This window comes from Panthera tigris, chromosome B2 (genome assembly GCF_018350195.1).
Source record: "Panthera tigris isolate Pti1 chromosome B2, P.tigris_Pti1_mat1.1, whole genome shotgun sequence".
Classification (NCBI taxonomy): domain Eukaryota; kingdom Metazoa; phylum Chordata; class Mammalia; order Carnivora; family Felidae; genus Panthera; species Panthera tigris.
Genome location: NC_056664.1, coordinates 120,921,075 through 120,947,775, shown reverse-complemented (window position 1 = coordinate 120,947,775; position 26,701 = coordinate 120,921,075). Strand labels below are relative to the sequence as shown.

General features: G+C 45.7%; 1 protein-coding gene across 1 annotated transcript; it reads left to right on the top strand.

Annotated features, from left to right (window-relative positions):
- The first annotated feature begins 1,422 nt into the window (after positions 1–1,422).
- Positions 1,423–25,286, top strand: ALDH8A1 (aldehyde dehydrogenase 8 family member A1). The gene is made up of 7 exons (XM_007078588.3): positions 1,423–2,598; positions 6,444–6,591; positions 7,859–8,014; positions 9,690–9,839; positions 14,932–15,188; positions 19,166–19,327; positions 24,549–25,286. Exons 1-7 carry the CDS (start codon positions 2,368–2,370, stop codon positions 24,999–25,001), a joined length of 1,557 nt encoding a protein of 518 aa, XP_007078650.2. The 5' UTR covers positions 1,423–2,367; the 3' UTR covers positions 25,002–25,286.
- Positions 25,287–26,701: the final 1,415 nt, after the last annotated feature.

Sequence of the window (26,701 nt, the reverse complement as noted above, 5' to 3'; positions counted from 1 at the left end):
CTGGGTTCCGGAATGGACGCTGGCTGCATGTAGTGTTGTATCTGTCCCTGCACGTATGTTTCTATTTATATGTAACCAGGTATCCAACAGAAGCACCTCGAAATGACCCCACGTCAATAACACAAGATAAAAGAAAAGTCACCTGGAAAAGGAACGTTAAGAATTTTAGGCCGGGAAGAAAAATGTTTGCCTTTAAACTTCTTCCCTGCTTCCCTGCTTCTTACTGGGTGAGGAGAAGGAGCCTCGAGAACGTGGCTAAATTAAATAAGATGAGTAGTAATTCCCAAGTTTCTGCAGGGGCTTTGAGCTGCAAATGAGAGAACACCAGGAGGTTGGTCCTTTGTTCATCAGACCATCATCAGAGGTCACCTTTAGATCTGCAGAGAGGCCTGAAGCTTAGGGAAAGAAGAGCCTCTTGCTTTGCATCACTGATTAGCAGGAATTTTGGAGATTATTTAGAGACCAACAAGGGGGGAGCAGGGAAGCCCTAAGGATCTAAGGTTGTGCACAGCCAGGAAACATCCCAAATGACCAATGAATTTAGAATATTGATATCTCACATTTGACAAAATTTTAGCTACAAAAGTGGCATATTGATAAAGGTTCATCACAAAGTATTCATGAAATTTAAAACTGTATGGAGTAAAAAGAGGAAAAAACCCTCACTCTCCCTGCCCTTTCCAACCCCTCAATCAAATAGGCATCCAATGAGATTATATAGGACATATTATCCACTAGCTCTCTTTTTTCACCTAATTCCACATCCTTTCAATGGCTACATAATATTCCTTACTGTGGGTGTCACAACTAATTACCATATTCGTCAGTTGGTAGACATTTCTATGGTTTTCAGTTTTTTTTTTTAATTTTTTTAATGTTTATTTATTTTTGAGACAGAGAGAGACAGAGCATGAATGGGGGAGGGGCAGAGAGAGAGGGAGACAGAATCAGAAGCAGGCTCCAGGCTCTGAGCCATCAGCCCAGAGACTGACATCGGGCTCGAACTCACGAACCGTGAGATCGCGACCTGAGCTGAAGTCGGACGCTCAACCGACTGAGCCACCCAGGCGCCCCATAGTTTTTAAATGACCATACAAACAGATGTCCTGTGACTCAGCTACTTGCACCAGAGCAAGAAATTCTGTGAGAGAGATTCCTAGGCTTACCAGACTCCAAGTGGGCACATTTAAAATGTTGACGCTTCCGGGGCACCTGGGGGCTCAGCGGGTTAGGCGTCAGACTTCAGCTCAGGTCATGATCTTGGGGTCCGTGAGTTCAAGCCCCTCAGGCTCTGGGCTGACCGCTCGGAGCCTGGAGCCTGCTGCATATTCTGTGCCTCCCTCTCTCTCTGCTCCTCCCTTGCTTGTGCTCTGTCTCTCTGTCTCCCCAAAATAAATAAACACACAAAAAAAATGTTGACAACTGCCTGGTTGCCTTCCCAGGTGTGTTGTAAGCCCTCCCACCCTGGGAGCCCACGGAAGAGTACATGCTGCCCACGGGGGATGTGTACTGTCTCTCACTGGGGAGACAGGGCATCTCTCTGTCCTTCACGTCCTTTGATTAACAGTGTGGCCGAGCACCTCTCATACCTTCATTAGCCAATCGTGTATCGCATCCCTTTTGCTACGAATTGTTGTTATCTGGGGTTTTTTTTTTTTTAGCCTTTGCTTATTTTTTTCAATCGGGCTGTTCATTTCCCTCACCAATTTATAGAAATTCTTACACACATCACAGATATGAATCCCTTGTGTGTTACACACACCATGCATATATTTGGCTTGTGTCTTTATTGCCATGGCACATCTGGCTGGTAAGCTGCTGGTTTTGGGATGGAGGGACCGGTCAGAGAGAAGGCAGGCAAGGTAAAGAGAAACACAGATGAGTGATGGAGAGAGGGGGTCTGTCTTCAGTTACCTCTGTGGGGTGAGGGCAGCGATGTGTGGAGGAAAAACATGATTAGGAGAAAAACGGATTAATGGTCATTCCTTACTAACTGCGATTTTGGACAAATTGACTTCTTTGAGGCTCAGTTTCTTCTACAATAGAGGGGATTTAATGACACTTTATATAGGGTTGCTGTGGGGAATAAATGAGTACATTCGTGTCAAGGACTTGCTTCAGGGTCTGGCCCTCAGTGTTTGAGCAATAAAGCTTATAGTGTGAATGCAATAAAAGGAGGTACACAGATACCTTCTGACATTCCAAAGGGCCATGAACACATAAGCTGATGTTAGTTTACCAGGTTATTATCCCCTTCTCAAAATGTACCGGAAGTCTGTGAAATATTCCAGAACTCTCTTCACTTAGAGTTGGGAGACTGGAAGGCTCCTGAGTGTCAGGACGCCTCCCACATTCCCTGATTGGTAAATGAGGACGTCGGGGCTGGAGGTGAGGACAAGGCAAACTCAGGGTAGGGAGACTCCCTCACCGGTGGGGAGAAAGACAGGAGTTGTCTCCACCATGGCCGGAACAAAGGCACTTCTGACGCTGGAGAACTTCATTAATGGAAAGTTTGTACCTTGTAGCTCATATATCGATTCTTATGATCCATCCACGGGGGAAGTATACTGCAGGGTGCCAGACAGTGGAAACGAAGAGGTGAGTAAGTAGTTCACTTAGGGAGACTGAAATGTACTTGGTGTCTTGATGATTACACGTCACTTACTTTTTTCTAGGAGCAAGGGGAATTGGGAAAAGATGCCCAGTTGTTAAACATCGGCGGACAGGAAGATTTTAGTTCTGGGAAGGTTTGCTTTGTAATCGGACTCCTAGGATGTAGGTTTCCCCCGCAATCCGAAAAGAGAGCCTTCCTACGACACCTGTGGAAATGGCATAAAGTGCAGAGTCTCCTCCACTTACTGAAAGTTCGTGTCATGCAACTTTGCTTTTGGGAAAGAAGTACAGACTATGGTAATGGCTCTTTTCCTAAAAGTGAAAATCCTCTTCGGGTTTCTTTTGGTTAGCGAAAACAGGTGCTAAGGTAAAAGCGAAGCAGTGTCATGTGACCTTTCAAAAGGGGCTACCTGGGACGCCTGGGTGGTTCAGTCGGCTAAGCTTCCGATTTTAGCTCAGGGTAGTCTCACGGTGCTCGGGTTCGAGCCCTACATCGGGCTCTGCGCTGACAGCATGGAGCCGGCCCGGGATTCTCTCTCTCAGCCCCTCCCCCCAATAAATAAATAAATAAACTTAAACAATATTCTTTAAAAAAAAGGGGTGATATCTGTGCACGGAACAAAGCCCAGGTGACTCTGCAGAAGCAAGTTATTAGTCTAGGCAGCTTAACACACGGCTGCATTTCTCAGACATTCCTTAATAGGTGTCTACTAAAAACTATTAGTTGTTAAGAATGATCAGTATTACTGTTTCCTTTTTTCTACCAAGTGTTGCCTAAACTTGCCACTGTATTCATGGTTTTCTGAAAAACTTATTTCTCTAAAAACAAGCAAAAGTAAAAACCCAGGGATTTATTTTAGGTTATCCTTTAATAATTCCTTATGTTTTTAAAATATCTGGTAAAGTAAAACTGATCATTTGAATGGTGAAATGCAAAATCAAATTCCCATATAGTTTTGTGTTTAAATTTAATACCATCCTTTTTCTTACTCAAAGTGCTTAATGGCACACACATTAAATTTTTTTTATTGATGTTGAATTAATTTTATTTGAGAAATTTTATAAAATGGTGGAGATACATTTGATTAGTTATCACTTATTGTATTGACAATGTAAATGTGTCTGGGGTGATAAATGTGGCTGATGTACCTATGCTCATCTAATGCCTAATGGATTTTATTTTTTAAGGCACAAAGAACTAGATTATTTAAAGGATAATTGTAACCTTCATATATTAATAAAGATATATAAACAAGTCTTCATCTATACTAAGCTATTATTTCTCATTTGTTAATAATATTTTAAATCTGTCTTTCATTAAAAAAACCTTTAGACTTGTGGATTAAAGTCTGCAAATACTGGCTAATCTATTGGTTAAACTGTAACCCACAATTTTGTTTGTTTCAAATGACCTGGGATAGATGTGGGAAATCCAGCTTTGTGTTTTCCAGTCCTCCTGGTCTCAGGGTGTTTTCTAAACTGAAGTTAAAAACGACAAATATGACAAGTTCAGTTGAAATATTTTCTGCAGCTAACGGCTCATGCCTTTTCAGAAGACAGAATGTACTATGGAAGCACCTGCTGGTAGAGGAATAAACATTTTGGATTTCCCTGCAAATATTCTCTCTGATCCCCATAAGTCCCAGCTTTTTCTGGCTTGAAAACTACGGTCCACATACAAACTACATGCCCGATTTTACAGAAAGTCACTCACAGAAAGTGCTGCTGGTTTTGCTAACAGTGGAATTATCCCCAATATGAGTCGTAACAGCCTACAAATAAGACTTTATCATCGTCCTTTATTCCACAGACGACAGTGAGCTAACATTCTCATCTCTGATGCTTAGATCAGTGGCCACACACACACGTATCGTGGCATTTACATGATAGCTTTGCAGTCATCAGCACAGACTGGGGTCGGACCACCTAGCTTCAAAGACCAGCTGCACAACTTAGTGTGTGTGGTCTTGACTTAGAGCTGAACTTCCGTGTTCCTCAGTCGCCTTACCTGTAAAATGGGGATAATAATAACACCTTATAGTGTTGTTCTAAGGATTAAACAGACTGGTATATGTAAAGCCCTTAGTGTTTGGCAAATAGTAAATGCTTCCTAAGTCTTAGCGTATGCTCATGTTATATTCACATGTATTCTAAGACAACTTAGAAAACATGACTGTACTTGAGTTCTCTGCGTAGCGAAAAGCTTAGCTTTTACACTGACAACCTCAGGAAGAGGACGTTTTGTATTGACCACAGCAGGAATGAACCCTCCTCCTGTTGGCGGGCACCCAGGCCTCGGCCGGACGGCAGCTTCTGGTGCCCACATTCTTCCTTCATCGTTTCTGCGGGTCCACATTAGAGATTCAGCTTTTGAAATGAAAACACCATTTTTTTTCCCCAGAAATGTATAATTAAAACGAGACTCATTTTATCCTTTATTCAGCCCCGCTGAGAGGGACTCTGTTTGCATAAAGAAAGCAAAGGAGGAATGTACGTCAGGTTTGGGGGGAGAGGGCAGCAGAATTGTCAGATCATGTGACATGAGAAAGACGCTCGTGGTGACCTGAAGCCTGTGGAAAAGGATTCTGAGGCTGGGTCTGAGCCCAGGGGTAGAAGCACGCTGTGAGTTATTATAGTCTTCTCGTGTGTGAGAGGGGAGAGGGGTGAGACACAGGCTATAGATTTGCTGTCTCTGGAAAAGATACTGCTTAGACTTTGCTAAGGGGCAGACAAAGGCAGCCCAAGACCCGTTTCACCTTGCATGAATTGGCCTTGCCCGTACCTTCCCCTGTATATTTTTGGATTTGGCTCCAAAACCAGGTCTCCAAACTATCTGTTCAAACACAGATATCCTCCTCCCCAACAGGCCTCTTTTACTGGGCAGAGCCCGGCAGGGGCAGGGACTGAGGCTGTGCCACAGAAGGCCAGCCATGGTCTCGGGGGCCACAAAGATCTGGGTTTGAATCCTGATACTGCCACTTATTGGCTGTGTGACCTCTGCTAAGTGACTTGAGCGCTCTGTGCCTCAGTTTCCTCATCTGCATAATGGGCATAGCAATAGGCACGGTTTAGAATTTTAGAACAGGTTAGATGAAATAATTTGTGTGTCTAACATTCCTTTATATAGAAAAATTAGTAAATGGCTATTATAATTAGTCATTCAGAGGGGAAAGAGCTTGTAGATATGATTTCAAGCAAAATTTTAGACTTTCTCAGATGTGTTGGAGCTGGATTAAAAGTTTAGAGATTCTACATGTCTAGATGAGTTTCCCCTCCCTATGATATTAAAAAAATGTGTATTTTGACATGATTGAAAACGTGCATCTGTTAAAATTAAAATGGCTTTTATTTTTAATGTTTATTTAATTTTGAGAGAGAGAGAGAGAGAGGGAGAGAGAGCGAGCATGAGCAGGGGAGGGACAGAGAGAGAGAGGCAGACATAGAATCTGAAGCAGGCTCCAGCCTCCGAGCTGTCAGCACAGTGCCTGATGCGGGGCTCGAACTCGCGAACCACGAGATCATGACCTGAGCCGAAGTCGGGTGCTTAACCGTCTGAGCCACCCAGGCGCCCCTCAAACAGCTTCTTTTTAATAATCTGATTGCCACATCTGCACACCTTGGTCAAAACGGATCCCTCTTCTTTGTTTTTGTGGTGCCCTGATTCACCGGTCACAAAAACACCACTTTGCAGGTAACTCGGCACTAGCAAGTGTTGCATATTTGAAACTAGGCTGAAAAAAATTAGGCATGCGTGGAGCTGTGGTTTCTGGATTCCTCGAACCTCAGGAGCAACAGTCCTAAGGTGATTGTCTTCCTGATGCTCCTCAAAGATCGAAGCCGCAGTGGAGGCCGCCAGGGCAGCGTTTCCCGGCTGGTCGGCCAGGAGCCCCCAGGAGCGCTCACAGGTGCTGCACCGGCTGGCGGATCTGCTGGAGAAATCCCTGGAGGACTTGGCCCAGGCGGAATCCAGAGACCAAGGTGAGTGCAGCCGCCTCTTAGCAGTGCTTTATGGCAAGTGCCGTACAACTACTCAGACGCTGGAGATTCACACCCTCGTTCCGGTTGGGCAGGGGACCTCTTGCCTCTTAACCACAATGGATGGGACTCAGGGCACCTTCTTCCCATCAGGCTAGCCTGCACGACGCTTCTCATGGCAGAGGTAGAGGTGGAAAGCAGAACCACCTGGGAGTCTGGCATCTGGCCCACGTCTGCCCCATTCTGATGGCCACAGCAAGTCAGAGCTGAGCCCAGGTTCCAGGGCAGGAAAGCAAATACATTTTGTCCATTTGGTGGAAGGCACGGCGGAGATGCTTGGCAAAGGGCACGGATATGGGGGAGAGGAAGAGGAGGGCTGATCCTGCAATTCTCCAATCCTAGGCAGAGGGGTTCTAAGCGCGGGTAATTGAAGAGCAGTTACAGTCAAGTTGTTCAGAAAGAGTCCAACAGGTCAGCGTTCCGCTCCCAAAGCAGCTACCGTCCCAGAGGTGTGGATAATGGAGTAAATGCCCATAAATCCTTGCAGGGACGTCTGTTAGGAAAACCCAAGATCTTTTAAAATGGTATGTGTGCTATATATCAGCTTAAACTTAGGAAGCAGCTTGAGTCTATGCCCTTAAGAAGGAGATGTTTCCTGCTGGTGCTCCTGCTGCGGGGAGTCCCCCGTTGCCAAAGAGAATAAAGGAAAAGTCCGGAATCTTTTTTTGTTCCGTCCAGGAGCTAGGTCGTGCATGGGGCACATGGTGAGTGAGCGTCACATGCCAACCTCCGGATGCCATTTGTCGCTCTGTCACGTGCCCATCTGAAGGTCTCTGCCACGTGCTGGGGGACATTTCATGTACAGCGTATGTCTGTCCGAGGGGTTTTATGGTGTCGTGCAGATACAGCTGTCCTAACACCCATTACTCCAACCCCTTTGTAGCCTGCACAAGGCAGGGTGATTTTGAATTGAAACAGCTGATGTGAGCGGAGTGGTAGCATCTGGTGAATTCATGATCGCTATCAATTGTTCAACCCTTCCCCCACCCACAAACAAAGATTATTTGACTCCGTTTTAATCCCCCCCCCCATCTTATAACGTCATACCTAATTATTTCACAGCTTTATGAAACCATGATCAGCTGTCCGTGTAGTCAAGGGCTGGGGTCCGGGGCTGGAAGGCACCAAGCTACGTGAGCGTGAGTTAGGATGCAGGTGCGGTGGTGTCTCCACTACACTGACTGTGCCTCCTGTTGCTGACTTGTTACAGGGAAAACCGTAACGTTGGCAAGAACCATGGACATCCCCCGGTCTGTGCAGAACTTCCGGTTCTTCGCCTCCTCCATCCTGCACCACACATCAGAGTGCACACACATGGACCACGTAGACTGTCTGCACTACACCCTGCGGGCCCCCGTGGGGATCGGTAGGTGCTGCTGGGTGAAAGCCTGCACTGGGTTGGTGCCGAGGGACGCCCCGTCGGTCCTGCAGCACCGATCGAAGGGAACAGACCCAGAAAAAGGAAAGAGCTGATTTCTTCTACTTGGACTGAAAATTAATGGGCCTCAAAAATCTATTTCGAGGTTATTTTTCTTTGTGTCAAATTCCCCACTTATTCGGAAAACATCGTTCCTGGGAAATTACCAGGAAAAGAATAATACCGAGAGGAAATTCACGTACAAAGATTTTCCCCCCATACACCAAAAAAAAAAAAAAAAAAAAAAAAAAAAAAAAAAAAAAAAAAAGTTTCTTTCCAGAGAGGCTTGTCTTGTGGATTTTGGATATGTGCAGGGTCAGTTTCGTTAACATTTGTATATTTCACGATTCTTATCTGAAAAACTGGGAGAATAGTTTAATTTTATACTTATATATTTTAACATGGATTAAATGAATTAGTAAGTGTAGGGCACTTAGAACAGTGCCAGATAAGTGAGCCTTGACTGAATGGGCCGCTTCTTGCTTCCTTTTGGAGGCCATATAAATATGAGCAATGTCTCAAAATATCCACTAGATGTCACTGTTCCTCCGAGGAAAAAACCCACCAACCTCCCATATTTATTACATTTTATGACAGGATAAAATAAATTAAAAGGAAAGAAAATGGGATATTTTACCACTTTGATTATTTGAACCCTTTGGAAATCACATTTTGAAGGAATTTAGGAGAAGCTCAAACCTTCCTCTAAGAAGCATGATGATATACAATGCTGAAAAAATACTGTTATCCCCTAAAGAAAAGATTTTCCAACGAGAAATATAATAATATAGAGTGTATGTTTACTTTCACAGCACAGGTTTGAGGGAAGAGTATAAAATAAAATGAATCCATTTACTTATTCATAAGGTAGGTTGTGTGTGTGTGTGTGTGTGTGTGTGTGTGTGTGTGTTTTATGGTTGGAAGCCTACACATGGTTTCGGTATCGCATGGGAACAAATTCTAGATGCTGGTTCTATCACTTGTTTAGCAACCCCATCTGCTCATGATACAGGTGAGAACCTAGAGAGAATTTTTTATTAAAAAATCCCCTGGCTCGCCAAAATGGATTTTGCAGTCTATGCATCAGAATTCATCGGCCTTACTAGTAGGAGGCCCCCACAGGGCACGCTCATTACTGATTTGTTCTTATTTTACAAATGATTCTAAAAAGCTTGAGACTTTATGTCTTAATCCACAACAGATTAGAAACAGTGATGGAAAACCTTAAGTAGGAGCTAGACAGTTTGATGATGGAGAGAGAGGTTTAAAAAAATGTGAACATCGGACTATAAATCTCAAAACTCATCACAGCTGGAACTGTTTAGTGACAAGTGACAGCCTCTTGGTCCTAGAACTTATATTGCTGTTTGTTCATCAATACAATTGTTACGACATCAAGAAAAGAGTAAATTGTATCGATTTATAGTTTGAAGAGGCACAATGGCATATGATACGTTTCAGAATTCTTTTCCTGAAGGTGGCTACCAATAGCAGAATTGGGGATTTTTAGAAGATTAAGCTTCACTTTGATGCAGGAGGGAGGAGCTCCACGTGAAGAAACCCAGTGTGGCCAGCCTGCTTTGAGGGGCATGCCATTGCTGAAGGTGCTTCTGTCCTCTTGCAGCTGGTCTGATCAGCCCCTGGAATTTGCCACTCTACTTGCTGACCTGGAAGGTGGCTCCGGCTATTGCTGCCGGCAACACCGTCATAGCCAAGCCCAGCGAGCTGACGTCAGTGACGGCCTGGATGATGTGCAAACTCCTGGAGACAGCAGGTGATTTAGCTGCGGTTCCGAGAGGCACGGGATCGGCTTTGGGGTTGCGAGTTTTGCGGGCTGCGGCCACCTCCGCGTCGCTGACGTTTGAAAAGTTATTTTGGATGGAAATCCGCTCAGAGCAAGATCGATTCCACCGACATCTTTGCTTGTTGTCTCCCTGAGCTTTTCCCGTGAAACCCCTTTCATCACACTGCTTCCTCTCTTGGCCCCGTGTACCGAGCTGCCGCAGGAACCCTTCCGCCAGCAGGGGGCAGGCAGTACAGAGACTTGTACAATCGGGGAGCCTCAAGCCCGACAGCAGCGGGCCCCAGAGAGTGTCTTCAATGGTCAATTTAAATCTTCTGTTTGGACTACGTGTTAACCTTGATGAAAATAAGGCTACTGTTAGGCACTTTTCTGTATGGCTATAGAGTAACTGCTCAAAATAGCCCATTTTCAAGAGATTTGAATATATATCCCTCAGTTTCCCCAGCACTTGGAGCCACTATGTGGAAGCTGATGCAATATGGTTCCTTGTCCTTTTTTTTTTTTTAATGTTTATTTATTTTAGAGAGAGAAAGAGAGAGAGAGGACACAAGTGGGGGAGGGACACACAGAGAGAGGGAGACACAGAATCCAAAGCAGGCTTCAGGCTCTGAGCTGTCAGCACAGAGCCCAATGTGGGGCTCAGACCCATGAACTGTGAGATCATGACCTGAGCTGAAATCTGACACTCAACCAACTGAGCCACCCAGGTGCCCCTCGTTGCCCTCTTTTTGTGAATAATGTAATGGTCACATTCAAGGTATGTTCCTGGTTACCTTCTGGGGTAAACTCAGCGTGGGCACAGGGTTAGAGGGGAACCATCGGGAGGCCCCAGCTTGTAACCCACAGGAAAGCCCCTCGCTATTAGGTCCTTCATCTCAGGTCTCCATACACACTCTGGGCTGGGATGATGGGTGATGGTGGGAAACAGTCTGTCTTTCTGTCAGTCTCCGCTGTGCATACGTCCTTCAAGCCCACAGAGAAGGTAGCTGGGCTCACCCATATCTGTAAAGTAGGTGGTTGGAAAGAGCCCATCCCTCCCCCTTCTGGATATCTCATCTCTCCAAGCAAAAATATACATATTGGCTTCTAAAGTTGAGCCAGTTCTTGACTCCAAGGTTTAGATGGCAGGTTGAACTGTGGCCTTATGACCCTAATCTAGCTGCCCATTTCCCTTGTATTGTACAGAGGAATGAGGCCCTCCATCCTCAGTCTTTGAGGTGACATTTATGGATGCCCTAGGCTCCTGGAGGGTGTGTGATAGAAAGATGGCGACCTCTCCCACGCCCCACCTGTCTGTCATTCCTTCCTTCCACGAGGGATCACATTCTAATGCCCTTCTTTGCAAAACTAAGTGCCTAGTGTCTGCGGGCGTCCAAGGCAGTTCTTCCCTGCCTGTTGACTGTAGGTCCCCCGGGTGAACAGAAGTGGGACCTAGGCTCTGCTGTGATCCATGTCGGGGAGGGAACGCATGGAGGGGGAGTGGGCCACAGAGCTGTGTTCCCAGAACTGTGCTCTCTTGAAGTCAACTACGTCTTGATCTAGGATGATTCCTTTCCCTCAGTACTCTTCCCTTCCATACACCCAGAACCTGGTCTGCATGAGAGGTTTATGTATCCATGTATTTGCACAGCATTGATCTTCTTTCTTGTGAACAAATAAGCTGATTATACCAACGTGGTCCTTCTCTCCTTCCCAGCCGGGGCTGGCTTTGCTGAACTTCCCTCCTCTGGCCCACTGAGAGCATAAGGCTCAAACATCACCTTAAAAAAAATTATTTTAGAGAGAAAGAGAGGACACAAGCAGGGGAGATGGGAAGAGGGAGGGAAAAAGAGAATCTTAAGCAGGCTTCATGTGCAGCGCGGAGCCCGATACGGGGCTCGATCCCATGACCCTGGGATCATGACCTGAGCCTACATCAAGAGTTGGATGCTTAACCGACTGAGCCACACAGGCGCCCCTCAAATTGCACCTGCCTTAAGCCCTCAGTTTCTCCACTGAGACTATGTAAGAGACACTTTTAATGGTGTAAGAAAAAGAAAGCTAAAATGACCTGCTGGTGCATTCTGGATATTTAAAGAGTCAGTCCTCTAGTCCTGAGACTTCAAACAGACTTGGCAGATGACCTTCCTGTGAAGTGCAATCATTTAAAAAAGCACGCAGCGAGTAACTCTTTGCAAGTCCTAGAGTATTCGCTTCTTCTTGGGGGCACCAAATGTTTGCCCTCATTGTTGGAGGGTCTACTGAAAGTGGATTTCTGGCCTTCCTATTTTTTTTTTTTTTTTTTTTTAATGTTTATTTATTTCTGAGACAGAGAGAGACAGAGCACGAGCGGGGGAGGGGCAGAGTGAGAGAGGGAGACACAGAATCCGAAGCAGGCTCCAGGCTGTGAGCTGTCAGCACAGAGCCCGACGCGGGGCTCGAACTCACAGACCGTGAGATCATGACCTGAGCTGAAGTCGGTCACTCAACCGACTGAGCCACCCAGGCGCCCCTGGCCTTCCTATTTTTGTTCTGCCCAATTTAAGCTTGTTGCCACCCTGCCACATCCTAGCATGGGAGGGACCTTGTGCCCTTTCTTGTCCGTTAGCCACCTACTCTGAGGTTTCTCGAATTGATATTTGCCGACTTGGCTGCCTTCTTCCTTTGATAACCAGAATATCTTAAGGGTAGAGGGCGGGTGTCCCTAGAAAAATTTCATTACTGCCTCCATCGAATGGCAAATTGGTACTGAGAAATAATGGCCAGTATGTAGCTCTTAACATATTAACACCAGAGCTCAAGGAAATGTAAAGTGTTCGCGCCGTTGTGTAGAAGGCAATTGGCCTGGAAGAAATGAGCCCACTTTCCTGGGTTATAAATGTGTGGTGTTTCTAAGTTTTCTTCACTCTTCGTTAAAATGCTATTGTAAACGTTAGAAGGGATTTGATCCATTTTTGCCTTCAGGATTTATAAAGCCTGACCAACAGCCCACCTTCTCTTGCCCCCAAACTCCAATCAGAAAACATCGGGCAGGGGCGCCTGGGTGGATACGTCAGTTAAGTGTCTGACTTCGATTCAGGTCATGATCTCGTGGGTTCGTGGCTTCGAGCCCCGCGTCGGGCTCTGTGTTGACAGCTCAGAGCCTGGAGCCCGCTTTGCATTCTGCGTCCCTCTCTCTGTGTCTCTCCTCGGCTCATGCTGTCTCGTCTGTCACTCAAAATAAATAAATAAACATTTCAAAAGAAAAAAGAAAGAAAATATTGGGCAAATATTCACATGCCCAGTAATAATTGATGGAGATTAAGACCCCTTCCTGCAAACGATGGGGAACCTGTCCTTGTTTCTCTCCCATCAGCCTCCATGGGGTCCCCCCTCCTGAACCTCCTCTTTGTCCCAACGCAGGGCTCACCTGCATTCACACGGTGTCTGGCCCTGGGTCTGCCCTCTGTGGCAGTGACCTGTGATCCAGGATCGAGCCAGACTAGGTTTCGATAAGTGTGCACATGACTGTAACGGTGGGGCCATTAGAGGTGATGCTTTGTCAGATGCCACGTTGATTCTTCACACCTGTCCCTGAGGCTCACCTGAATGGGGCCTCGTTTGTCCCCTCAAGTGATCTAAGACTCTGGCTCTACGGGAAGGTGTTCGCGATGATAATGGATCATTGATGAGAACTTATTATTTATACTTTAAAAGCATATTCTTGAAGAGATGGTTGTAATCCCATGGAGTATGTTTCTATGAAGGAGAGAATGGCCAACCTGGACGGAAAAAGATCCTAGCAGCAGGGTAGTTCAAGAACCTTACACGTTGGAGGTTTTCTGCCTCTGTTGCATTTCAAGGCTGAAGAAATACAGGCAATACATTCAGCTACCTCCAAGCAAACCTAAGAGCTTCCTGGACACATCACAATTGCACACAGATTTTCTTTCTGGGCACTTAAAGCTTTCAAACAAAGTAAAGATATTTGGATTTGGATAATGTATGCTAAGTATTTGTTCATTCATTCACTTAATTGCTTATTAATCTTCCACACCCGGTTTTGCCTCGTAATGGTTGCCGTTTAACCTCACTTTGCCTCAGTTTGGGTGAGGTGAGGATATTAAATCCTACCTGCATCATCAGTTGTTGGGAGATGGGATGGATGTAAATCACTTGCAGCAATAACTGACCCGCAGTGAATGTGAGCATTTAGCAGTGTTAATCTATATGGCAAACTAGGCCATGGCACGGGGAACAGAGTGGGGAGCAAAACACAGACACCATTTCTGCCCTTAGTGTGCCTTCCAGTGTTGGATAGGTAATAAACAAGGAAAGCCATAAACACATAAAAAAAAAAAATACACGCAAATGTAGGAAGGTAGGGTCTCATGATAGAAAGATTGGGGCACCCGTGTTCGGGTGTCCTTGGTGTTTTACGTCAGTCCAGGAGTGTAATGGTATGTCCATATTATGAGACACAGGACCTTTAACTCAATACTCACCTTCCCAGAGGAGCCTCCCTCACGTCCCTGGGCCAGGATAGTCTAATCTCTTCTTCCCTCTACTTAACGTGTTCACACTGCGTTGTGACTTCTGGATGCCAGCTAAGAGCAGGGCTTCTCTACCTTAGAGGGCCTGACCTGCCTGGGGATATCTCTGCGTCCTCAGGCCCTGATGCCTGGTCAATATTATGGAATGAATTAATTAGAATGTTCTAATCTTCGGGGCGCCTGGGTGGCTCAGTCAGTTAAGCGTCCCGCTCTTGATTTCGGCTCCAGTCAAGATCTCACGGTCTGGGAAATCAAGCCTTGCATGGGGTTCTGCGCTGACAGTGCAGAGACTTCTTGGGGTTCTCTATACTGGCTGGCTCTCTCTCTCTCAAAATAAATAAATAAACATTAAAAAAAAGAGAGAGAGAGAATGTTCTACTCTTCGTTTTTCTACGGCAAAGCGCATGGAGCTTTGTTATTAAACTAGAGGCGGCCGTAGACATTTCCTCCCACCCATTCAAGCTATTGGACTTTCCAAGAGAATGTCTGTGTAACAGAAGTTCTCAACATACCGAGAAGAATTAGTGTAACTGTCACTGTGTCCCATCCAGGTGTTCCACCAGGTGTGGTAAATATTGTGTTTGGAACGGGGCCCAAGGTAGGCGAGGCCCTGGTGTCCCATCCAGAGGTACCCCTGATTTCCTTCACGGGGAGCCAGCCCACCGCCGAGCGGATCGCTCAGCTGAGTGCTCCCCATTGCAAGAAGCTGTCCCTGGAGCTGGGGGGCAAGAACCCCGCCATCATCTTTGAGGACGCCAACCTGGAGGAGTGCATTCCCACGACCGTCAGGTCCAGCTTTGCCAACCAGGTACGTCCTCTGGGTTGCTCTGTTTGTTTTTATTTGGTCTCGTTTCATTTTTGGTTTGTTTATTTTTAAACTCTGTGACCCTGTCAGACAGGATCTCTTTCATCACAGTACAAAGCCAGGAGTGAGCGGGTCAGTCTGGTGCTATTTCAGTGAGAAGAGGTTGTTACATTGTGTTATTCCGCTGTCTGTTTTATCTCGATGTCCATCTGTGGTCTTGTACAGTCACAGCTTCTGTTTAGCAAGCTCCTCTCTCTGAGTCACAGCTTTTTGTCAGGTACTGGCCATGGGCAAAATGATTGATTTTTTGTTTCTCCAAGCTTTTCTCTCCCTTAATTCATAGAGTCACTCTCATTCTCTTCTCGCTGTCTCAATGTCCTATCCCCAGTGAACCTTTGCTCCCCCAAAGCATCCTAAATGCACCACACACTTAGAAATAAATGCCTAAACCAAGCCTACAGCACCTTTCTTATGTTGGAGTCATGGGTGTCATGGAGTCGTGGCAACTTTTCATCTCCTGAAATTGTGTAAGCAGTTGTTTTTCTGGAGGCGACGGTTTTTAGCAAATTCTTCGATGGCATCCCAAAGGGTTAGGAAAACCAGCCCAGACAGACCAGACTGGAAGCATCACGAAGAGGACACCTGTACCTGCTTTGGGGGCACACTTGACCTTCAACAGGTATACGAAAATACTGAATGATTTTCTCCAAAGGGTCTGTTTTTATTTTATTTTTATTTTTATTATTTTTTTTAATGGTTATTTATTTTTGAGAGAGACAGAGTCAGAATGCGAGTGGGTTAGGGGCAGAGAGAGAGGGAGACACAGAAGCAGAAGCAGGCTCCAGGCTCTGAGGTGTCAGCACAGAGCCCGACGCGGGGCTCGAACTCACGAGCTGCGAGATCATGACCTGAGCCGAAGTCGGACGCTCAACCGACTGAGCCACCCAGGCGCCCCTCTCCAAAGGGTCTGTTTTAAAAAAAAAAAATTAGCAGAGGGCAAAGAATTAATGAAAGAGGACTGTCATAGAAGGATGAGTAGAATGAGATAGATCTTTATTTAACTTGAATAAACTGCAAAGCCTTTTGAACCTTTGTTTCTTTACCTGTAAAATCACGGAAGCAAGAATGATGACTTCTAGTAGGGTTTTCATGAGTGTCGAGCGAAAAACATTCTTGACGGTGGTTTTTCAGGATCATTACAATTGTAATGATTTCTCTCGCAGTAATTCTTAGAGAAAGTGGTTTGATTACGTATCTCTGTCCGCACCTCTATATACAGATATATCCGTGTGTATAGAGTGTTTCTGAATCAATAGACTTCAACTTCAGATTTGAGAAAATAGACTTGCAATTTTATGATACAGCTATTTTAATCATTAAAACAAACAAGGATCAAAACGAACAATGAAATCGAGCATTTGGGTGGCTTAGTGACAACAGTGCAGTGGGGGGACAAACCGTGGCCTGAGACATAGTTGAGGGGGTGTTCAGTGGCCTCTGCATGGTGGCAAATGCACTCCCAGTGCACAGAAGGACTGTGCAAGAATTTGAAGTGCTCAGACAGCCTTCCTCTTGGGGGGAAGGGGGGGGCGTGTATTTTAAATGCCAGTGGGAAAGGACATGAACCCAACTGGCTAATTCGAGACAACAAATAGACTTTAGGCAAAATAGAGGGGCTGATTTCTTTTTCCTTGGCCGAGAGATGAGTCCCACATAGTGAGCACTTCCTCCTCAACTGGACACAACGGGCTCCTTCGAAACACCTCCACTGTGTGTACTCCCCTTTGGAGTGGGGCACACTCATACTTAAGACACGCCGTGGGACTCGGAAGAAACGAACGCGGACTTCAACATCACTCAAACTGAAGTTGAAACTTCCTGTGCCTGGGGGCCTTGGGCCTGTGTTTGGTCAAACTTCATTTCCTAATTCTGAACTGGAAAAGCTAGTACACCACAGGAGTATCATGAGGAAAGCATCCCGCGCTGTGCCTGGGGCACAATGGGCACCCAATCAATAAGATTTCCCTTCTCTTATTTCCTCTCAAGTCATGCCATTAGGGACGCTAGTCTCACCTATGCTTTCCCGGCACTAAGTAGTCAGGAAAACCCTGACTGGTTAACCCCTCAGATCTCTTTACCACTCCCTCCCCTGCCTCCCGCACATGGCGGAGGGCATTCGTGTTGGGAGATTTCCCAAGCCAGGTGGGCAGATGGTTCCAACCGTGATCCTGGCTGGCAGAGAGAATTTATTGCTCCCAAACAGTGAGTGTTTAATTTGGACAGTGCATCTTTGCACAACCAGCGAGATAATTAGAAACGTTCTATTGTTAGGATTGTTGTGAAGGTCAAACAAATATAAATGTGACAAAAATAGTTGTTCATGCGTATGTGTACTTGTCAAACCTATATAATGCTTTGATGTGTCTAGAATGGTGTTTGCGAACGATTGCATGGCGTAGCCAAATGAGAGTAAGGATGACTTTTCATTCAGGCACCTGTTAGCACCTCAGCCCAGGACGCTCAGTGCCTCTGCTTGGGTGACGATTAGGCGTCTGAGCCTTACCTGTGCGAAGCAGAACTTCCGGTTTCCCTCCCTCTCCTTTCCCTGCAGTGCTGATCTTCTCCCTGCCGTGGGCTCGCCTTCCCAGGGAAGAGCACTACCATCTGCTCTGCGGCTCCATCAAAAACCTGGGAGCCACCCTGATTCTTACCCTTCCTTTTCCTTCTGTCTCAATAACCCATCAACCAGTCTTGTCGGTTCAGTTGTTTTTTTTTTAAATGTTTTTGTTTGGTTTTGGTTTTGGTTTTGGTTTTTGAGGGAGAGACAGAGCATAAATGAGGGAGAGGCAGAGACAGAGGGAGGGAGACAGAGGGAGGCAGAGACACAGAATAAAAGCAGGCTCCAGGCTCTGAGCTGTCAGTACAGCTGTCCAGGCTCTGAGCTCCAGGCGTGGGGCTCAAACTCGTGAACCGAGAGATCATGACCTGAGCTGAAGCTGGACGCTTAACCGACTGAGCCACCCAGGCGCCCCGCAATTATTAGGATACATCCTGAAACCTGTCTGTTCTGCAGAGGATCTATACCAGTTTCCTTGCACTTTTGGGGTCCCATGTCCCTTTTCGAGTCTGGGAACGTCAGTGGACGCCTACCACTTCTCTCATGTCCACTGGGCCTGCCCTGGTCCGAGCTACGTCCACTTATCTGGACTTCTGGAACACTCTCTTAATTCTACTCTGATCCTGCTCGAATTCCCTTCCATTCTATTCTCCACACAGCTGCTGGGAGGATCCTTTCACAACGTGAACCCCATCACATCATCCTGCTGCTTAAAGCTCAAAGGCTTCCACGGTCTTTTCATGATGCCAGGAGCAAGGTGCAAGCTCCTTGTGAGCCTGTGAGACTGCATGATACTGCCTTGCTCCTCACCTCCTGCCCTCATTTCCTACCCTCCCCGACCCCATTCCTGCCTATACTCCCGCTCAGCCCTGCTCACGCTCACTGTCTTGCCTTGCCTCGCACACCGCACCACTGTAAGCTCACTCCTGCATCCAGCAGCCCCTCTACACTTCCTGCTGGGAACTGTCTTCCTCAACATCCAGCCCCAGCCAGCTCCTTCACCCCAGTCAGTGTGAATTCAAATACTCCCTCTTCATAAGAGCCTTTTAGGACTCCCTCTACTAAAAGGGAGTAAAAGAGCTGTATTTTTCCATTAATTTCTCTTCCTAGCCTCTGCTTAGTTTTCTTGTATTGCTTTGGTCGTGACCTGAAATTATATTACTGATTGAGCTCATTTACTTGTGCTCTTGTCTGTCTTCCACACAAGACTCTGTGGTCCTCATGGTGGGACTTTGTCTGGTTTGTCACCATCTCCCGTTGCCTAGACCAGTGCCTGGCCACTGCCAGGTGCTCACAATTGCCGCGTTGACCTATCCACGAAGGAGGGTGTCTTGTCATTGTCCTCATATGTCATTCTTGGCAGGGTGAAATCTGCCTCTGTACCAGCAGAATCTTTGTCCAGAAGAGCATCTATAGTGAATTTTTGAAGAAGTTTGTAGCAGCTACCAGAATGTGGAAAGTTGGCATTCCCTCCGATCCATCGGCCAACATGGGAGCTCTGATAAGTAAAGCTCATTTGGAAAAAGTAAGTACATCTGTGCAATGTGAGTTTGGGCATAAGCTCAGTGTAGGACACAGCACACATCCATGGTTTGAAATGTTGTTAATTACTGCCTTATTCTTCAAGCATTCGGACCTGTATAGGAAATGGTCTCTGAAATATTAGATATGAATACACAAATGTAGTCCAAGTTAAAGCAGCATCTACACGGAATGAATGAATCTAGGAAGTCAGCATGGAGATAGAATCAAGAGTGAGGAAGTCAAATTTCAAAACATAAGGGTCACTAATAAGAATGATGTAGACTAAGGGAGGCAGGAGTTTCCATAGATAAAAGTTCCCAGTGGAAAGGATTCTGCCTCTGGCTTACAGCAGATGGAATTCTGGAAGGGCCAGCATGCATGATCCTAATTAGGTGGTTCGTAATTGGTAAGGTGAGTGGTGGTCCATGTGGGAGAAGCCATCGATGGTCTTTGGGTGGTTTGTGGAATTTAGGTCTTTAAGGTCATTTTAACTTATTACTTGATGTGACTCCCAAAAGAAGTCATAGAATTTGGGGGCTAGGGGACCTTGTTTTCAGCTGTGGTGACTGAGGGCCACCAAGGAAGATACGCTCCCATCAGTTAGCCTCTGAGGGACAGGGCCTTTACCTAAGTTTCTGGAAATCTTTGACATTGCACAGATGTGGCAGATTAACTGCATTTTAACTTTGACTTTTACAATATTGTGAAGCAGAGATGCACATAATGGAGGGTGTAGTAGCTTGAGGGTCTCTTCTTATTTCTTCTATTTTCTCCAGGGAAGCAGGAAGCAGGGTGAGGAGGGGAGAATGTGTGAAATGGTTCTGCGGGAGAGATCCCCATGGCTTCTAGCGTAGCCACAGAAGCTGTGGACAAAGGGCAAGAACCCTAACCTAAGGCATACATGATCTTTAGTTTGTTTTCAAGACTTGAGCCACTGACAAGGTTTTAGGCCCAGTATGGCCGCCCAGAAATGCCATCTTCTGTGAAACCAAATTATGCTGGCAAGACGGGCATTTATTTAACGTGGCAGTTGGATTTTGTTTTCTTACTATCATTTCAAGGTAGTTACTGAGGTTCCATGAATAACCCTGAGAATGGTGACGGGTACAGTTACCAGTTTTTTCCTGACCGCATTCAAACATAAGCACGTATTTATCTTTCAAACAGAAGTTTTCGAACACTCCCGAATATTTTTACCCTCATGAATGTTTTCTATCTCCGTCAAATAACTAAGAAAAAAAAATAAACTTTCTATTTTGGAATAACTTAAGATTTATAGAAAAATCTCGAAGAGAAGGCAGATGGTTTCTATATCCACTCACACAGCTTTCCCTTTGTTACCGTCTTACATGTCCACGGTGCAACTGTCCACACCAAGAAACTGACGTTAGCACATTACCGTTAGCCAAACTGCAGACTTTTCAGCCAACGTCTCTTAATTTTCTCCTCGATCCTTAGAGAAAATAATTTCTTAGCTACTTTCCTTATTAAAATAAAATAAAGTTAATTACTTTGCACTCATTTTAGAAAGTTCCATGACCCTACTGCTTTTAAGGAGAAAGATTTTGTACACACAGTTAAAAAGTTTTTAAAAAGGGGTCCCTGGGTGGCTCAGTTAAGTGCCCAACTTCGGCTCAGGTCATGATCTTGCAGTCTGTGAGTTTGAGCCCCACGTCGGACTCTGTGTTGACAGCCCAGAGCCTGGAGCCTGCTTCAGATTCTCTCTGCCCCTCCCCCGCGCTCTCTCTCTCTCTCTCTCTCTCTCTCTCTTTCTCTCAAAAATAAACACTTAAAAAATTAAAAAAAATAGTTTTTTATCATTGGCCAATTTATTTTATTTTCATTTCTCTAGGGAAGCACACTAAAGATGTTATTCCCATTACCCCACCACGTATCGACCTGCTGCTGTCTATGGAGTCTCTCGTGTTTGTGGTCCCTCCTTCCTCGTGTAGAGCGCCCCTCAGGTGGACTTACGTTTCCTCCCCTTGTGAACCCTTAGGGCAATCCTGCGGGGGCTCAGAGGGTTCCTGGATGTCTGCCATCGTCGCTGCTCCACGTGGAGCAAGTGTGCCCAGATGCAAGGAATCACAGTGTCCCTCTCTGACTCTCCCACCAGGTGGACCCTTGACAGGTGCTTTCAGATCACTTCTTGTGCGAAGGCCCTGGGTAACCTCTGCCCTTGACGGGGAGCTCACGGGAGCAGCTAGGGAAGTGTAAATGTGGCCTTTCCGGTGGGACTCTTTTCAGTCCAGTATGCCAAACCCTCCGGGACGGAGGAGGCAGCGGACACGTTCCACTGGTGGGCATCTTTCCTCGCCTCTCACTGGAAAGCCTGGGGGGCTGCGTGCTAAGGAAGGTCTGGCTGCCATCTTTGTTTTCTTCTGCAGTTTGTCTATATCTTCTCCGAATCAAATTAGCCCTGCAGCGTCTGGGGTCTTTGTCCCCTGCAAATTAGCCCCGCAGCGTCTGTGTCCATCTTACTTCTATGTGGCTGTCGCGATAGGTGGCGATTCAGGGACAGAAGAATCCCATTAGAACATGTCGAGGTTGTCCTGTAATGGCAAAGGACTCAGAACCCACAGAGACACAGCATGCTCCTAAGAGGACCTGTGACTTTTCAGGTTCCCAGAGACCCAGGGGATGCATAGGTAGCTGCAGGCGACTCTGTCCTCCAGGTGTGAAGAAAAGGCTCTTCGCCTATTGCACGGTGTTGCTTTTTGTTTTCACTTTTGTTTTTCTTTTTACCCCCTTGAATTCTTTTCCACTTGACTGTCTGGAGAATCTGGCTATATGCCAGCCTCCCCAAAGGTGCGGGTAATTGGAGACGGAATTGTTGAGTGTTGACAGTGAGGCTGGGGGAAGCGCAGGGGATCCTGGCTGGTGCCCTCCCCCGACAGGGCCAGGCTTCAGGCCTAACAAAGGTCCACTTTGGCAGTTTCCTGTCTTCTTTTGTCAGGTTAAAAAAACCCGACCTGCAGGGTGGGAGCATCTCTGAATCTCTTAGCCAGTAAGCATCAGATCGTGTGTTACACCATCTCCTTCTTCACCAACAGCACCGAGAGCAGCTGGCATCCATAAGACTTACTGCGTACTGGGCGTCACGCTAAATATTTCACATGCATGATTTTCTCGAATCCTAGGAATGGGTGGGAATGTTAATCTTATTTTTCAGAGGGGAAACTGAGGCACAGAGCATTTGAAATCTCTCTGCGAGTAAGTGGAGGCCCTGGGATTTGAACACTTGGGCTCCCCAGCACACCCATCTGCCCTCTGTGCTCTGATTTACATGCAAAGCTATGAAGTAATAACTACTCTCTGTTCTCAAAAAAGTTTCGTAATAATAGTCTATTACATTTTATGGCATATTACCAGTCACAATGTTGTTTTCTTTTTTCAGATTTTACTGAAAATCTCAGTTCCTGAGCTTCTAGTATAGATAGTCTATCATCCAGTAATACTTTCCCCAGAAAATAAATTCAGTTTAGTGTGAGTCATCTTATACATTAAATATCTTGAAAAGTTCACAGTTTGAAAACCGACGCTTTCACGTTTTAGACCCAAGAACCTCTAAGAGATAGATAATCATGAAATTCTGGGTAGAGAAGACAATCTAAAGCCAGAACGCTCTGAGTTTGAATCACTGAAGAAAGTTCTGGTCCTGTGACCAGCAGGGGCCCCTGGGGACCTTTGCCTCAACTTCTCCTGTTCACGCAGGATGCAACCTTTGACACGTTTTAGTTAATCTGGGTGGGTTGCTTCAAGGGGAGTAAGAGAATACGGGAAGGAGGAAGGAGAAGTCCAGACCTCATTTAGTCTCCACCCGCAAACTAGACTAGAGCTTTTCAGGAAGAACACTGAGATCCCTGCACGGGTTGGGGGGGGAATGGTGTAGCAGCTTGGAATGCAGAGCTGCTCCAAATGTTCTATTTTTTGAAAGTGTTTGACTTCATGGCTTATTAAGTGTTCCATAAACTAGAGCGAAACGAATCATAGAACAACATTACCTTTTTATTTTTACAGAGCGAACACATAGCTCTATGTTGAATACAGTTCTACGATGAAATATTAATCTGATACTGGGGCAAAATGCTCAGATAGATAGGTGATAAGTAAGAAGCCAAAGTATGATTTCAACGTACCCAGCCTTTGATGGACCACCTCACTGCTGTTCTACGCTTTTAATTTGGGGGATTATTTTTCTACGGCTTCTATGCTTATCATACCCTTCAGGGGCAGGATAATGTTGTGACCGCAACAACCCTTCCAGACATAACCATACGTATCATTTTATAATAAGTCATTTCTACAACCATTATTAGTAAACATCTGTCATTGTCCCCGAGTCACTGGGTTTACTTATTACATAATTTATTTCCCATTATAGTTAGCTATACTTTATTGCCTAGATATATTTTTAGAATATAATTGGTAATGAGACTAGAAGTTAGAAATTATTTGTTCTGGAAGCCTAGCTATCTTGGCTATTAATGAAATCTTATACACCCTTCAACTTCCCATATTCTGCAGTGGACACAGTCCCTCCCTAAAGTGAGCAACTATTCTTTTGTGTATTTAACTACCGATTATACCGGAGTGTGGATTCTGGCTTTCCTGTTTATTCGTTGTATGGACCATCTACCCTTTTTGACGCTCAATTTTGTCAGCAAAGAGGGGATAATAATACATAGCTAATAGAGTTTTGAGAGAATTAAGTGAGAATGTCTGAAAAGCATTTATCCATGTGCCCAGCACGTATACATTAAATAAATGACTCCTCTCCTCTAACGTATGAGGGCTGGATGCCCAAATGATGGTCAGAGCACTTCTGCCCTCAGGCTTAGCAGCTGAGCAATAAGGTAGTCAACTTTAGAGTTCTTTTTTTTTTAAATTTTTTATACATTTATTTATTTTTGACAGAGAGAGACAGAGCACAGTGGGGGAGGGGCAGAGAGAGAAGGAGACACAGAATTGAAGCAGGCTTCAGGCTCCTAGCTGTCGGCACAGAGCCCGATGTGGGGCTTGAATTCACAAACCGTGAGATTGTGACCTGAGCCGAAGTCGGACGCTTAACCGACTGAGCCACCCAGGTGCCCCTCAGCTTTAGAGTTCTTAGCAATGACCTTACACGTTTTATGTAGATGATTCAAAAATATTGAATTTTCTGCTGCTTTGTGTAAAACCAAATGGTAAGGTGCTGCTAATCATGGTTTCTACCCACTTAGGTCAGAAGTTATGTCAAGAAAGCCCGTGCCGAAGGGGCCCGAATTCTGTGTGGTGAAGGGGTGGATATGTTGAGTCTCCCCCCCAAGAATCAAGCAGGATATTTTATGCTTCCCACAGTCATAACAGACATTAAGGATGAATCCTGCTGCATGAAGGAAGAGATATTTGGTCCAGTGACATGTGTCGTCCCCTTCGATAGTGAGGAGGAAGTGATTCAAAGAGCGAACAGTGTTAAATACGGGTTGGCAGCAACTGTGTGGTCAAGCAACGTGGGCCGTGTCCACCGAGTGGCTAAGAAGCTGCAGTCGGGCTTGGTCTGGACCAACTGCTGGCTCATCAGAGAGCTGAACCTCCCTTTCGGGGGGATGAAGAGTTCCGGGATAGGCAGAGAGGGAGCCAAAGACTCTTACGAATTTTTCACTGAAGTCAAAACAATCACCATTAAGCACTGACCTTGGCCAGCAGAGAAAGCTGTTACGGTCAATGCTCGGCTGTAGAGAATCAGTCATCCAACGTGGTGAGCAGACTCACCAGCATGAATTCTAGCCACATCTTGACTTAGCGGATTTTCTCTACCTTATCCTCGGTAGTTAGTATTTTTATCTGCTGTCAAAGAGATGCTGTCTATTTTCACTGTGGAGTCAAAGAAGAGAAGACTTCTGAACAGGAAGGCACAAAAAGGGAGCCAAGGGATTGTCAGGTTTCCTCTATGTTGTGTCTTCACTTTTTTTTTTCATTGTTTTGATTGAATTCTTGGTAATTTAGAGACAATCTTTTTTTTTTTTTTGCTTCTTTTTTTTTAATTTGAGAGGGAGAGAGAGAGACAGACAGAGAGAGAGAGAGAGAGAGAGAGAGAGAATGAGCAGAAGTGGGGGAGAGGGCCAGAGGGAGAGAGAGAGAGAGAGAATCTTAAACTGGTTCCATGCTTAGCATGGAGCCTGATGCAGGGCTCCATCCCATGACCCTGGAATCATGACTTGAGCTGAAATCAAGAGTCAGATAGATGCTCAGGCAACTGAACCACCCAGGCACCAACATCAATATCGATGAAGCCAACGTTGATGATAAGCATAATATGGAATTTTGTCAGAGCAGGCTTATATGGTAGGTCCCACTAAATACATCTATATAAGGACAAAGAAAAATAACATAATGACTGCTTTTGGAGGGAATTTGGAACAAGAAGAGGAAATAGTTTGATCCATTTCTACTGTAGTGTCTAATTGATTACAGTTCTTCATGTATGCATCTCATTAGATTTACAAACTACTAATCCTAAAAGAATAAATGGTAAGCAATTTTAGTAGACAGTATGACATATACCTTTTTCTTGAATTGTCCTTTATTCTTCCTTATCCTCATCCTCTTAGGGGTATGGACTTTATACAAAGTAATAAAGGTATTTCTAGTGCCTTTTTTTCTGGATCCCCTAATGATCAGAGGGGAAAACCGAGCTTTACAGAGATTAAAGTAGCATGCTCAAGGTCATACATATGGTAAGGGGCAGAGGAAGGATTCGAACCCAGGGCTGTCAGTCTCCAAAGCCATGATCTTTGACCATCTCACACTTGTCTTGGGTTCTGCTTTGGAAACAGCCACATACTTATGGCTCATGGAAAACATCGCATTGTGTCTCCTTTCCATGTCTCCCTCCCCCTGCCCCTCCCTGGCCCCACTAGGCCATGTGACCCAGGAACTCCTCCAGCACAGCCCTTCCTGTACAGACTGAAACCACTTGTTTGCATATCTGACCGCCCAGATAATTGCTGAAAGCCCAGGCAGGTGCCACTGCAGGTGCGACTTTCCACTGAAGTCTCGATCCGAACACAGTGCCTGGCACACAGAAGGTGCTCGAAACAATTTCCAGGAATGCAGTGAAGGTCTTCCTGATACTCTGGGGTGTTTGTTTCATCGTGTATGGGGGTGGGGGTTGGGTCAGGGCCAGGGGACAGAATAGTCTTTACCATTTTGTGTAGTTTTTTGGATATGTCAGCGTGTTCACAAATGCTGGAAAACATAAACGCCTTTGAGGTCAAGCGATGGTGTGGGATATCTGGTTCCCAGCTTCCACCTCCCCTCGCCTCCCCTTTTCTCACCTGCCCTGTTCTCCAGCTCAGGCCCCGGCGTCTTCATTGGTTAAGTCTAGGACCAA